Source organism: Dendropsophus ebraccatus, unplaced genomic scaffold (assembly GCF_027789765.1).
Source record: "Dendropsophus ebraccatus isolate aDenEbr1 unplaced genomic scaffold, aDenEbr1.pat pat_scaffold_574_ctg1, whole genome shotgun sequence".
Classification (NCBI taxonomy): domain Eukaryota; kingdom Metazoa; phylum Chordata; class Amphibia; order Anura; family Hylidae; genus Dendropsophus; species Dendropsophus ebraccatus.
Window position 1 is genome coordinate 19,376 of NW_027210173.1, and position 15,814 is coordinate 35,189.

Sequence of the window (15,814 nt, forward strand, 5' to 3'; positions counted from 1 at the left end):
GAAAAATTGTAATAAAGAGATAAAAAAAAAGTCCCATGTACCGATAGAAAGAACACATCATGGTGCATAAAATGACACCTCACACAGCCCCATAGACCAAAGGATAAAAGCGTGGGAATAGAGCAATTTTAAAGAACATTTAGTTATTTTGAAAGATTTTAATTTTATATAAACCATCAAATATTATAAAAGTTATACATATTACATTTATTGTAATCGTAACAACTTGAGGAACATGCATAACAAGTCAGTTTAACCATATGGCACATGGCGTAAACACAAAACCACCCTAAATAAAAAATATTGCGTTTTATCTTCAATTTCACTGTGCATATAATTTTTTGCTGGTTTCGCAATATATTTTATGCAAAAATTAAGTCTGCTATTAGTTAGCACAAAAAATAAGGGCTCATGTGGGTCTTTAGGTGAAAAAATGCAAGTGCTATGGCCTTTAAAACCAGAGGAGGAAAAAATGAAAACGCAAAAAACGAAAATATGCCCAGGAGGGAAGGGGTTAAAGGGAGACTGACAGCATGGATATGCCTATCAAAGGGGCGGGCAAAGGCAGCATGGGGCGCGCACAGAGATTCACACACCTCTGTTAGCCCAGGATAAAGATAGTTTTTTAGGAACATGCCAGATCACAGAACAGCATAAGAAGTTAAGTACTGCTTGGGTGATCAGCAATGGGAAACTGGCAGCATCAATATATGCATATCCATGCTGTCCGTTTCCTTTTAATTAACAAAAAGAAAAAAAATTAAATGCTAGGAAATAATTTACAGCTTCACATAAAAGAGAAAAACCCTGTAGCCACTTACTTGTTGGCAACAAATCTCATAACAGTCCAATCTTTAGGAAACATTTCGGGTCTTATGAGTATTCGAAACACTGTAAAAATTTGCAACAAAAAATCCTGCAAATAAAGACCACATATATTAAAGCATAATGGATATAAATCTTTTAATAAATACTCGCACACATACGCAATTGGGACAAATATAGACCAGCACACCACAATAAATGTCTAGTAGAAGAGAAAACTAAGTGCAGTGTTTTCATATTGCAAATTCTTAAAAAACAAAATCAAAAGTTTGGCATACAACACAGATAACAAAACGAAGATAATAAGTTGTTATTTTTCTGGTTACAAATATTATCCCATATGTGACCAGTAACAATGGCAATCTGTTTAAAAACACATACATTTTAATCCAAATGGAAGATCTGGGACAGGGTCTGCCAAGTAGCAGCATAGTAACCATTGCCCTTGCATGTTCTAATTGCAAGATCAGTTGAACATTTCCAAAACTGGACTAAACGTTTAGGGTGTTTACTCATCCACATACCCATAATAGGGATAACCAATAACTACAAAAGGCTGGATGAGTGGATTGTACTCAACACTGATTAATAAGAAGTGGCCCCAACATGGTAAAGCCACTGTTTAGTGACAGCCCAAATGGTCAAAGTTGTACAATATTGCCACACATCCCTCATGTTCTTGTTGCAACATACACTAGATAATACCATAGTATTACAATGATAACAGGTTGTGTGTGAGTGAACCCATCACTATTCTTTATGGATTTGAGTGCCATGAATCTTTTTGGCTAATATACTGTATATATGTATACACACAGCATATATATACTTATATGTGTGTATGAGTAAGGAATGAGTGTTAAAATGATGATAGATATATGAATTTATTTTGATGTTGCACTTTCTGATTACTTAATCAACTTCAAAATGTACTGCCTAATTGAATTACATGGATTTTCTGAACAGGCTTAAGACTTAGCAGTTAATTATAAATGAAAATGTGTCCTTCATTAGCTAAGTACTAAATAATAAAGTACTCAACAAAAAGCTCAATATTCATGCAACCACTTTAAAGACCTCTGTGGAAATTATTCTCAAATATTTTATGCTGCAGACTATTTATTTTTGATGAACACCATCTTTATATACAAGTGCTGAGATAGGAAGTCCTTTGATATGAAGTACAAATTCTAAATGGTGGTCACTGAGGATAGATACACTGAGGGGGCATAGCTATTTTAAACTCAAGCAATAGCATTTCTTTACCTATAGTGATCAAGCCTGAAAGGTATAGTGAAATATTACAACAATAACATGGGAGGTGGTAATGCCCAAATCTCTTTACTCAACACTGAACATCTCTTTACTCAACACTGAACATCTCTTTACTCAACACTGAAGCTCTAAAGTCTTGGCCACTACAACTTCCCTACAACTTGCTGCCCACTACCTTTCAGGCCCCTTTCCCACATCTTGCTGCCCACTACCTTTCAGGCCCCTTTCCCACATCTGTCTATTCTTTCTGCATTTGTTGACCTGCAAATGCGTCCTTTAGACACATCCATAGGTGTTACTGATCCATGTTGTGGCCACCTATTTGGATGAATGGGTCTGTGCACATATGAACAGTTACAGATACACATCCATAATCCTCTCTGTAATTGCACAGCTACAGAAAACATTATGAATGTATGAATTGGGCGTTAGGCTAAGGCTGTCTTTATTAATAGTCACAGCATGGCAAAAAAACTAAAAACAGGGGCAGGGCTTAGCATGTGCACAGTAAAAGAGAAAGAGAGTAAGACTGAATCTGCAAGCTGTATCTGGCCTCCAGAGAAATGTTCGCTCTCCATGCAAGGTAAATCTAAGGCTTATCTTAGCAGCAGCAGTTTTTGTGTTTAGTGTAATTCTTGCTGTGCTGCTGCTGTTTCCTTCATTTATTGCTGCTGCTGTAAATCATCCACCACATCCAGCACAGTGCAGACTTTTCAGTCCAGTGCAATTTCAATAGTACTATATCATGGCAAAGCAGAATGGAAAATGTGCTGTATTTTGACTTGATATATATGCGCTATAAATTTTTTTTACTTTTTAAACTTTTTTTAAATACTTTTTTTCTTTAACCCAATAAAGGAATACATTACTATTTGCATACTCCTGCATGCTAATACAATATACTGTACCATGTGTTGGGCTGCTGCTAGGGACAAACCCTAGCAGCAGACACAGCAAACAGACAGCCCCAGGTCCCTCTAGGTCCCTGGGGCTGACTTTGGAAAATTTCCCCAGAGTCTGATAGGGTCACAGGGAAACCCGGTGACCGAATCCCCTTTGACCGAGCCACGGTCATGGGCCACGAAAGCCAATGAACCCAATAAAAGGGTTAAACAGGCAGGATCAAAGGTTCTTCAAATCCTTCCCATGCCTAAAAAACTAATCCCTAAGAATTAAGAACCTGTAAAGTCATAAGACATTGCTGCAGACAAAAGGTCTGCACCATCTGCTGTCAAAAACGGTTGGCTGTCATCAAGGGGTTAAAGTAATACTGTCTCATTACAGGGGGGAGGGAAGCTGTGGATAACAGCATTTTACTGAGGCAAAGAGAGGGGGCTCATCGGATATTAAGCCCTGCCTTACTGACACTGTCCAACTATTGGGATTACAGTATAATTTTCATGCACAAGCCAAAAAGACAGAAATGGCTGCACATCGCACCCATGGCTGACACGAAAGCTTATTCAGCTACATTTAAAACAAACATCACAAGTTAGTATACAATTTGGCTAAACCATATTGCCTCATGCACCACGTGCAGGTCTTCTGATACACATGAGTCCCTAACCAAAAAACATCCATGTGCCGGTCAGTGACCACAATCCCCTCAAAACGTGCGCAAGCAGAGAAGGGGGGCCACGGAATGGCCCTGCAACCACATTGTCACAGGACCAGACCCTAAAGGGCCCCCCCGAACCCCGCAGGCACCACCGGCGGAAAAAGTGGACGCCAAGCAGCACAAGTGTGAACAAGCTCTTACCTCTCTCCATTCCTCTGCAGGTAGAATGGGAGAATACTAGGAGATCCTCCCCTTATGTACACAGGTGCTTCCTGCTAATTTGGATCACATGGGTCTTACAAAGCACGAGTGCTAGCCACAATGAAAAAAAGGACAGAATACTAAAAATCTGATGTTGGTTTTAAATGTAGCTGAATAAGCTTTGGTGTCAGCCATGGGTGCGATGTGCAGCCATTTCTGTCTTTTTGGCTTGTGTATATTTTATGTGTTTTGTCCCTTTTTTCAAGCCCAAAGACTGGATGATAAATCTCCCCCATAGTATTTCTTCTAATAATGTCATTATTTATAAAATATAGACACAAATTAGATAATATTCCTATTAATGACTTACTCGAAGTTCATCCTTTGTGCTGAAGCTTTCTAGAAGTTGTTGGTAGTGTCTGTCTGTCATTTGCCGCAACAGGGACAGCAAAGATGCAACAAATTCACCCTGAAATGCCAATACATATATTAAATAAAGCTAATCCATACAAACTTATAAATAAGTTATGGCTATAATCTGATAACTAAGATACAAGTAAGAAACAATGTAAATGTAGCCCATATGTAAAAATAACCACCTTTTCTCTCTTCTCTGATCCGTGGCAAGACCGCACAGAAGCTCTGGTGGATGCCATGATTATTATCAGCATTAAACATGTGACCTACGCAGCCAGTGACCTTGGTCACATGCTGTACTACTGGCATCACAGCCTCTATTGCAGAGCGATGTTGCCAGTAGTAACATGGATAAATTAAAATGAAGAAGAAGGGTAGACACAAATTTAGAGTACATCCTGATAAATTCAAATCCAAAATATAATTCCTTAGTTATTAAAAACCCAGAATGTGAACATTTTTACCAGGGGGAAACCACAATAAGGCCCACCTACCAGAAGGCACATAATAAAATTTAATATCAAGACCATGGCAACCATAGATATATATGTAACAGGTTCTCAAAACAAATTCCACACTATCTATTCATGAAGTGCTACTGTGAATACAAAAAAAATATTCTAACAAAACATGATTTAAACAACAGTTCATTTTTAGTTACACATTTCCTTTAAGCCCTAGACGACCTAGGACGTACCGGTAAGTCCTGGAATTCTGCGCCCAGGTGACCAAGGACGTACCGGTACGTCCTGAGCTATTAAGAGTGCTCCGGAGCAGAGTGTGCTTCATAGCAGGTGGGGGCCGGCTGCAGTGAGCAGCTGGCACCTCACCGTTAATGACAGGCTGCAGCGATCGCGCTGCAGCGTGCCATTAACTCCCCTGTCACTTACCGATCGGGGGGCCCCGATTGTTAAAACGGACCACCGGAGGTCTCTCACCTGCCTCCGTGCAGGCCGATCGGCGATCTGTTCACTGAGCCTGCACAGGCAGGCTCAATAAGCAGTTCGCCTATCACACTGATCAATGCTATGTCTATGGCATAGCAATGATCAGTGTGTGTAATCAATGTAATGTATGTAGAAGTCCCCCAAAAGGGACTTAAAATGTGTAAAAAAAAAAAAAAAAGGTTTAAATCACTAATACACTACCCCAAAGCCCCTCCCCCAATAAAAGTTAAAAAATCACCCCCCTTTCCCATTATAAAAATAAAACTTATAAAAATAAATAAACATATAATATACCGTAGCCTGCGTAATTGTCCGATTAAAATATAACAAGCATCATTGCAAACGGTGAACGGCGTACACGAAAAGAGGGGAAAAAGTGCGCGGATTACCGATTTTATGTTAATATAAATATATATATATATATATATATATATATATATATATATATATATATATATATATATATAATCAATAAAAAGTGATCAAAACGTCCGAACTTCACAAATATGGTATTATTAAAAACTAGAGATTATGGCGGAAATAATAACACTTCATACAGCCCTGTAGGTGAAAAAATAAAAACGTTATAAGCATCCACAATAGGACAATTTTTTTATTTTAAAAAAGGATTTGATTAAAAAAAAAAAAAAAAATATTTATATATATATCGAATCTGTGTAAACCTGCATGTGGTTGTGTTCGGACTAACCTATAGAATAATGGTATCATGTCGCTTTTACCATATAGTGCATTACGTAGACACAGGAACCCCCCAAACGTTACAATATTGCATTCTTTTTTACAATTTCACTTATTTATATCTTCATAAATAACAACTTTGGGGTTCCATCATACATGATATGGTAGAATGAAAGACACCATTACAAAGTACAACTATTCCTGTAAAAAAACATGGCCCTGTAGATAGAAATCTGAAGGTGCTAGAGCTCTTAGGTGAGGAAGAAAAAACGAAAGCGCAAAGATCAAAATTTGCGCGGTCCCCTGGGCCATTTTGGGCTCGGTTCTCAAAGGTTTAAGTAGTACTATGGAAGTACTACTTAACCCTTAACTATTTTGTGTAGTACCACAAAATAGCTGTAGCGATCAAGTGTCAGTTAGTGTCAGCTAATAAAGAAAGACTGGGGCACACACTAGAGCTTCTGTGCTGGATTGGCATGGGATTAAAAAGGTGAGTAAACATTTTAATATTTTATTATATTTCAGTCTATTATATTCAGGGTATAAAAGGGTGGATAACCATAAATATGTAAATATCCCTATATAAGCATACTTTTAAACTGCTCTCCGTTTACACAGTACACAGTAGAAATAGTACTAATCCCCCACCTCCAGAAACGTAGCTATAATTGGAGAACAGTGATGTACTTTGTAGCAAGACTGTACACACTGTAGAATGACAAGGACATATTGTTAGAACTTACTGACATTTAATTGGCTCTGTAGGGAAGAACATGACAAATTTTGAACAGTCAGCAAAACTGTGGCATCACTGCCAATAATATAGCTGAAAACGGCAACCATATGTCCCTCATAATCTTACATCATACAAAAAAAAGAATTTTGAAAACCAATTTTTCTTTTCACTTGAAAATATGTATTGCTGTATTTCAGAAAATCAAAGGCACAGGTTCAAGGACTGCAGAAGTAAGCAAGCCAAGGGTATAGAACATAACAGGACATCTTTATGTGTAAGTTCTTGCATAAAAACACATTAGATTAAGCAGTATTACCAGCACTGTGTGTCAGGTTTAAAGTGTACTTGAACATTTCAGATGACCTTTCAGGATAAACTGCAATGAATGGGTACATGAGGAGTAGTGATGTCACCAGGAAAAAAAGAGAAGGTGTGTCTCAAAAACTGCAATGACACTTAAATGGCAGTTATATAAAAAAATAATCCTTATTCCAAATGTAACAATAAAAATTAATAATAATGAAAACACACGCCTAGCCTAAGTATTAAAGATATTTAAAGTTCCCACACATGGGGTCCAAACCAATAAACATGGCCCCAAAGGCCTGCAGCCACCGCCTAAAACCACACGAGGTAAAGGTAAATGCTCACTCAACAAAATAAATACAGAGTGCCTGGTGATAGTACGACAAAGTGCAAATGTGCATGCACCTGTACCTAACCACATTAACCATGCGCAGCTTTAATCGCGATGGGTTGCCTAGACACAATAGCTCATAATGCTAAAGCATGGCAGGCCAAAATAATACACCAACTAGTACATAATGGATACGTATGTGAGGCTTTCGGTGTCCATGGCTACCATCGGGGCTCTGCGATCACATCTTAGAGCCCAATGGTTACCAGACAGAGACTTCTTCTGTAGAGGGAGAATTCTCTGTCTGAAGCCCTATAGATCTTGCAGTTGTACTGACCTCAGTATCTATAGGGTTAACTGTCAGTGCCACAGCGCAGCTCCGTTGCTGCCAGTTGCGGCGGGTCCCCGGCTATCACTGACAGCCAGGACCCACCCAGGATGACAAAGGCGCTCGATGCTCTGCTAATAGTGTCTGGCCGAGCGAGACTCCTATAGCGGAGAGACACTGGCAGTGATGGAGGGTAAGCATAGGCCTTTGGCTTGTTAAGTGAGACCCATCAGCACCCTGTAATCATGCTGCAGTGTGCCAATCAGACACTTGATGCCAAGATCAATGCCAAGATCGTTTACAATGTATGTTAAGCAACGCTATGGCGCAGATTAACAGCAACAGCGATCAAGCTTTCAGCCTCCCTTCCTGCCCAGATAATTGCCCCAGCATTGCTACTGACTGCATGGGGACTTTAACACTTACTATAACCTGCTGTATCTATGTTGGCATCTGTCTCACACTAAAGCTAACTCCTCATCGCTCCCCTCTTCAAAGACTTTTATGGGCAGCATGTAACCTGATTAGTAAGGGCCCGTTGACACTGGCTGATTATTGGCTGATACTTTGCATGTGTAAAAGTGTCAGCTGAAGTGCGGTATGCTTGTGTACTGATCTAATTTGGTGAGCAGACTAATAAAGATATGTTTACTGGTCGCACATCCCCCTGTATATACGGGGGATGTGCAGACTAAGAATTTATATTTATAAATTGCAGCATAAATGATTGCTGTACCAGTTACTTGATTGGTTGTGCAGTGTAAAGGCACTGTAAATGGCCACCAATGTCACTTATCAGTGTTTGCAGCCGTGGAGAGCTGAAGACTGCAAAAGGACCCTCATTGAAAATGTGGTGTCTATTTAAGTGCTGTAGCAAAAAAAAAAAAACTGCTGTAACTTTTGCACTCATTTCAAGTTATAATGTTCTAACAGAGTAACAGGCAGAAAAAAATGAGTGAATATGTGATAGTATGTGACGGCTTCACTGTAGGGTGATAGAAAGGGTAATATAGATGCCATTAAGCTTTACATTAGGTTGAAGTGAATTACTGTGAGGCAATCTTGAAAAAAACATGAACTGACAGACAAATGTTTCAAGTACTAAAATGGAGCTACTAGGGTCATGTCACATACCAGGCTGATGTTCAAATTATAGGTCCTTAAATACAGGAAATAACCAAAAGGCTACATGTTACTGGGCTGTGCAGGATAAGCTGCAGAATTAAAATTGCAGTGTCACAGAGTCACTGAAAATCAAGTAACATGTTTATGGGACACTTCTGTCAAAATGTTTGTAGCAGATATTTAGCATCTTCATGTGACTATAACATGTCCCATAATTTTAAAAATGTCTTAGGTTTTCAGAGTTAGTGTTCTAGGTATGGAAGAAAACAGATACAGCGAGCGGTTTCAGTTTCTCAGTGAGACTCCTCAGAGTATAGAGATGTATGAAGTTGTGTATGCTAATCAACATAAACAATAGACTGCAATTAATTTGAATCTCTTGAATTAATAAGCCTAGAAAGGATTCAAATGATCAATTGCAGTTTATAGTTTATATTTATGAGGATTCACAATATATGCTACATATATTATTGTATCTTTGCATATAGGAATATATGTTTAAATAATGATCTAATTAGAACCTGTGTTTAGCATTATTCTTAGCCCCTCCCACCTGTCAGTTTAAACGCTGTTAAGGACCCTGTAAAGAGAATGATTGTCTGAGTGAGCTGGAGCATTGTGATGAAGATGAAATTAGGCCTGTGTTGTTCATGCAGGGGAACAATGATGGGATTAATAAATTCTGTACTGAATAGACACACCTGCTCACACTGTAACATGCCAACCAAAGGCTTGTTTGGTGACAACTGTGGCTGATGCATAACACTCTACTTGACTGCAACATTTCTGGTGGCCATCATTTCTGTTCGGCAATTATATTGGAGAGCACTATGCATCAGCCACTTTTGCTGTTGGTGGTGGTATTACAGTGACGGCAAGTGTGTCTAGTAAATACAGAACTGCCCTTCACTTTGTGAGTGGTACAGTGACAAGCCCATAATACGTAAATTACTTTATTTATCCATTCATTGTGCCAATTTTATCTTCATGGACATCAATGCTCCAGTTCATTGAGGTTTTATCATTAGGAATCAGCTGCTGAAGACTGGGTACCTCAAATAGAGTGGCATGCATTTTCTCCAGACCTGAATCCCAGACAAAAATGTATGGGATTAGCTGAGTTGCTGTGTAGAGGCTTATACCCCAAAACTTCAATGACCTGAGAGTCGCCCTTCAAAAGGAGTGTGATGTTATGCCTCAGTAAAGAATAGGTCGACTTGTGAAAGGCATAAGACATTGTTGTCGAGCTGTAATTGATGCTCTATGGCACATGACAAGTTATTGAGATACTGACATTTTTTGTTGGGGTTTAACCACCACTGTTGTTGGGTTTTGCTTCAACAAATTGTTACAGATGAGGAAATCACCATTGTATACTTTTGCTTGAATGCCCTACTTTCGTCATATGACACAACTGTAGCACGAACTTTTGATGTTTTCCATAATTATTACCTGTACGCCAAATATCCCTAATTTTTTTTGTTCATTGAGTCTTGTGTATATGCCTCCAGAAGGAAGAGGTGAAATTACTTTTCTGACTGTGAAATCTAAGCTAGTTCTGGCTGGAGACTCAGACTATAGCTTAAAAAACTTTTTAATAATATTGACTGAAAAAATAATTTAAACTGTGGTTAGTGGTTTACCACCAACCCAACTAATTAGATTGAATTTGAGGGCACCCACAAGGGAGGAACTAACTGAGGCAATACTTTTCTGGGGACACATTCATGGATTCCTTATTATTAAGTGCATAAGTTATTACATATTTACTTGCAGGAGTTTAAAGGGGCTGTCAAGTTTATAACACTGATGGCCTATCCACAAGATAGGCCATAAAGGTCTGTTTGGCAGTGTATAGACATCCCTGACAATCAGCTGTTCAGTGTAGCCGTTGCATCACCAACTATACATAATAGTAAATGGTGCAGTGGCATGGGTTACTGCAGCTGTGGATAAACAATCAATGTTCTAAATCCAGAAAACTTTTTAATTATTAGTTCGATCTGATGTGTTCAGAAATTGTTTCCAATAAATATGCATTATGTTCTATCCAAGTAGCCTGATTACTTTTATAATCGTGAGAAACGGCCCAATGTTAACATTTTACTTCAGTAAATTTGTTATTACTGACTATGGCCATTTATGAAACGGTAGACAGAAGTATGGCTTTCCAAGTCCACAGCCCTGGTATGGTCCATGTCGAAGGGAAATGGATTGCTAATTGGAGGGTGGTAAAAACTATTTCAGAGAGTTTTATTGGTATGAAATTTGTCTAGATGGGAAGTTAAAGGGGTAGTGTGGCGGTAAGCAATTATTCAATAAATAACACACATTATACAAGTTATACAACTTTGTAATGTATGTTATGTTAGTGAATGGCCCCCTTCCCCGTGTTTCCTAGTTTTTATTAATACCATAATGTGAAGATCGGACGTTTTGATCACTTTTTATTGATTTTTTTAAATATATAATGTAACATAAAATCGGTAATCGCGCACTTTTTCCCCTCTTTTCGTGTACGCCGTTTACCGTTCGCAATAACGCTTATTATATTTTAATAGATCGGACAATTACGCACGCTACGGTATATTATATGTTTATCTATTTATTTATTTTTATATGTTTTATTTATATAATGGGAAAGGGGCTGATTTAGACTTTTATTGGGGGAGGGGTTTTGGGGTAGTGTGTTGGTGTTTTGAACTTTTTTTTTTTTTACACTTTTGAAGTCCCTTTGGGGGACTTTTACATCCAGTACTTTGATTTTTACACTGATCAATGCTATGCCATAGGCATAGCATTGATCAGTGTTATCGGCGATCTGCTCATTGAGCCTGCCTGTGCAGGCTCAGTGTAGCAGATCGACGATCGGACCGCACGGAGGCAGGTAAGAGACCTCCGGCAGTCCGTTTCAACGATCGGGACCCCCGCAGTCACACTGCGGGGGTCCCGATCGGTAAGTGACAGGGGACTCCCCCGGTCACTTACACTTAAACGGCACGGTCGCGCCGCGATCGCGGCGTTTAAGGGGTTAATGACACGCGGCAGCGCGATCGCTGCAGCGTGTCATTACCGGTGAGGTCCCGGCTGCTGATTGCAGCCGGCCCCCACCTGCTATGAAGCGCGCTCCGCTCCGGAGCGCGCTTCATAGCGGGAAAAAACACCCAGGACGTAAGGTTACGTCATGGGTCGTCTGGGGACAGACTTCCATGACGTAACCCTACGTTCAGGGTCGTCTAGGGGTTAAGAGCGAAATATGTCCCTTTAAGAGTGAAATTGGTCCCTTTAAGAGCGACCTTGGTCCCTTTAAGAGCAAAATATGTCCCTTTAAGAGCGAAATGGGTCCCTTTAAGAGCGAAATGGGTCCCTTTAAGAGCGAAATGGGTCCCTTTAAGAGCGAAATCTGGGTCCCTTTAAGAGCGAAATCTGGGTCCCTTTTAGAGCGACCTGGGTCCCTTTAAGAGCAAAATATGTCCCTCTAAGAGCGAAATATATCCCTTTAAGAGCAAAATGCGTCCCTTTAAGAGCGACCTGGGTCCCTTTAAGAGCAAAATGGGTCCCTTTAAGCGTGAAATTGGTCCATTTAAGAGTGAAATTAGTCCCTTTAAGAGCGACCTGGGTCCCTTTAAGAGCGAAATATGTCCCTTTAAGAGCGACCTGGGTCCCTTTAAGAGCAAAATATGTCCCTTTAAGAGCAATATATGTCCCTTTAAGAGCAAAATATGTCCCTTTAAGAGCGACCTTGGTCCCTTTAAGAGCAAAATATGTCCCTTCAATAGCGAAATATGTCCCTTTAAGAGCGACCTTGGTCCCTTAAAGAGCGAAATGGGTCCCTTTAAGAGCAAAATGGGTCCCTTTAAGAGCGACCTGGGTCCCTATAAGAGCAAAATATGTCCCTTTAAGAGTGAAATATGTCCCTTTAAGAGCGACCTGGGTCCCTTTAAGAGCAAAATATGTCCCTTTAAGAGCAAAATATGTCCCTTTAAAAGCTAAATATGTCCCTTTAAGAGCAAAATGGGTCCTTTTAAGAGCGACCTGGGTCCCTTTAAGCGTGAAATTGGTCCTTTTAAGAGTGAAATTGGTCCCTGTAAGAGCGACCTTGGTCCCTTTAAGAGCAAAATGGGTCCCTTTAAGAGCGAAATGGGTCCCTTTAAGAGAGAAATGGGTCCCTTTAAGAGCGAAATGGGTCCCTTTAAGATCGAAATAAGTCCTTTTAAGAGCGAAATAAGTCCCTTTAAGAGCAAAATAAGTCCCTTTAAGAGCGAAATATGTCCCTTTAAGAGTGACCTGGGTCCCTCTAAGAGCGACCTGGGGCCCTTTAAGAGCGAAATATGTCCCTTTAAGAGTGACCTGGGTCCTCTTAGAGCGACCTGGGGCTCTTTAAGAGCGAAATATGTACCTTTAAGAGCGAAATATGTACCTTTAAGAGCAAAATGGGTCCCTTTAAGTGCGACCTGGGTCCCTTTAAGAGCCACCTGGTTCCCTTTAAGAGCCACTTGGGTCCCTTTAAGTGCAACGGGGGCCCTTTAAGAGCGACCTGGGTCCCTTTTAGAGTGAAATGGGTCTCATTAAGAGCGACCTGGGTCCCTTTAAGAGCGACCTAGGTACCTTTAAGAGCGACCTAGGTACCTTTAAGAGCGACCTGGGTTCCGTTAAGAGTGACCTGGGTCCCTTTAAGAGCGAAGGGACCCACGTTGCTCTTAAAGCGACCCAGGTCACTCCTAAAGGGACCCATGTCACTCTTAAAGGGACGGGAGCCAAGTTGCTCTTAAAGGGATGGGACCCAAGTCGCTCTTAAAGGGACGGCACCCAGGATTAAAGTTAAATGGAAGTCAATGGTAAAGGGGCGCTCTTTTCAAGCACTATGTATTTCCCTGGAAATGCAAATCTAGTTTTATTATTTTTATTTGTATATTGGGTAAGTTGGTGATTTCAACTTTTATTGGGGGAGGGGCTATGGCATATTTTTAAAAACAGACTATTTTAAGGCTTTTTAAGTCCCCCTAGGAACTTAAAAGATAACTCCACATAAGGAAAACTTATTGCGGGAGGGCAATCACTGTAGCCTGTCATTAACTGTGAGGGCCCAGCTGCTGACAGCCAGTCCTTACCCTCTATGAAGCATGAACAGCTCCTGAGCTTGCTTCATAGAGACCCCTGGACCCAATGGTGTACTGGTAAGGCACGGGTCATAAGGGAAAAGGCAGCCATACCGGTACAAGATAGGTTAACAAGGGGTTAAAGTGTTCTAGGCAGAGAATAAAGCAAAGATTACAACAGAGAATTGCTGACACAGAAAGTAAAAGGAAAATCACAAAAATATTCTTTATCTTCATAAATAATAAGAAACTTAAATGGGTTGTCCAGTGAAAATCTTTTTCTTTCAAATCAACTGGTGTTAGAAAGTAATTTACTTTTATTAAAAAATCTTGTCTTCCCATACTTATTAGCTACTAAATGTCATGCAGGAAATGTTTTATTTTCAGTTTCACACAGTGCTCTCTGCTGGCCGAGAGGGGAACGGTCCAGAGCAGGAGAGGGTTTTCTATGGGGATTCATAGAAAATCGAGAAAAATTGATGTCAGCAGAGAACACTGTGTCAGATTGAAAATAAAACACTTCCTGCATAACATTTAGTAGCTAATAAGTATGGGAAGACTTGAGATTTTTTAATAGAAGTAAATTACAAATCTATATAACTTTCTGATATTAGTTGATTTTAAAGAAAAAGATTATAACTAGACAACCCCTTTAAGGCAATGTTCCCACTACATATAACAGCAGCCCTTATTTGACACCCAAACAACGACCGCTGTTTAAATGGAAAACTGCATAAAAGTCTGTAGACAACAGCCAAAAATAAAAGGACATGAACATTATTATGATGGTCGTAGTCAGAAACAACAGCTGTTTAAAAAAATTTACTTTAAGGCAAATCATTGCATTATGAAAAAAACAACCATTGTTTTAACTGAAAACATTGGCCGTACTTTTCAGGCTAAATGATAGGAAAGAGGATGGTTTCTGAAGAAAAACACTCCAATTGAGTCACAGTTAGAAGGGGGGGGGGGGGGGGGGGGAGTACAACAGGGGTCAGTATTGGGTCCACTTCTTTTCAATATGTTTATTAATGAACTCTCGGCAATGATTCCCGCTGTCTGCCTGCTCCGTGGAGAGGGTGGATACAGCGGGAGGACCGCCTGGAAAACTGGGATATAGCCATAACCATAGGCTGTATCCCAGTTTTCCAGGCGGTCCTCCCACTGTATCCACCCGCTGCACGGAGCGGGCAGACATCGGGAATCTGATGCCGAGCGTTCGGGTTCATACGAACCCGAACCTCGGCAGGTTCGTACCATCCCTAAAGGTGATGCACTTGAGCTGTAGAAATAAAATGTACAATTATATGTTAAATCATAAAACACTGGGTAAAATTGCTTCCCGAAAAGGACTTGGGGGTTCAAAGTAAAATTAACTTTAGTGATTAGTGCCAGGCAGCAGCTCCCAAGGTTAATAAAATCATGGATGAACTGGAGCGGGTGCAGAGGAGGGTAACCAGTGTAATTAAGGGAATGGGTGGGTTACAGTATTAAGATTAAGTTAATCAAGCTTGGGGCTATTTAGTTCTGAAAAAGACGCCTTAGGGGCAATCTGATTGCAATGTACAAATATATGAATGGACAGTACTGAGATGTTTATATTACATACAAAGTGGTCCACATGTTTGAAACAAAGCGAAAAACTTTAATACAGTAAACTGTCTACATGTCAAGCCAAATACTTACAGTTACATCCTGAAACTGAAGTCTCATAGCAGAACCTGAAGGTTGAGGCCTACTTGTAATTTCTAAAATAGTCCTTAGTAAAATATCCAACAAGCTGTTCACAATCACATCAATTTCCTTCATTGCAGACTTCTCCTAAATATAACCAAATATATAATATATTATCAAAAAAATCGACAGAAAAACATTTGGTTCAGCTGTAGCAAGTATTAAGGAAAATGGCTTTAGTCTTCATTGACTATGTAAATCATAACATGTACTCAACACAGAGGTTTCTAATG

The 15,814-nt window shown here is 39.8% G+C and overlaps 1 protein-coding gene across 1 annotated transcript in view; it reads right to left on the reverse strand.

The window, feature by feature from the left end:
- Positions 1–773: 773 nt before the first annotated feature.
- The window catches only part of LOC138777494 (dedicator of cytokinesis protein 4-like), a gene marked incomplete at its 5' end in the record, with an annotated part of 79,462 nt that continues 64,421 nt past the window's right edge, over positions 774–15,814 (reverse strand). Inside the window, 3 exons of the mRNA XM_069956299.1 lie at positions 774–916; positions 4,230–4,328; positions 15,534–15,668. Coding sequence (XP_069812400.1) covers positions 818–916; positions 4,230–4,328; positions 15,534–15,668 — 333 coding nt within the window. The remainder of the gene's footprint in view (positions 917–4,229; positions 4,329–15,533; positions 15,669–15,814) is intronic.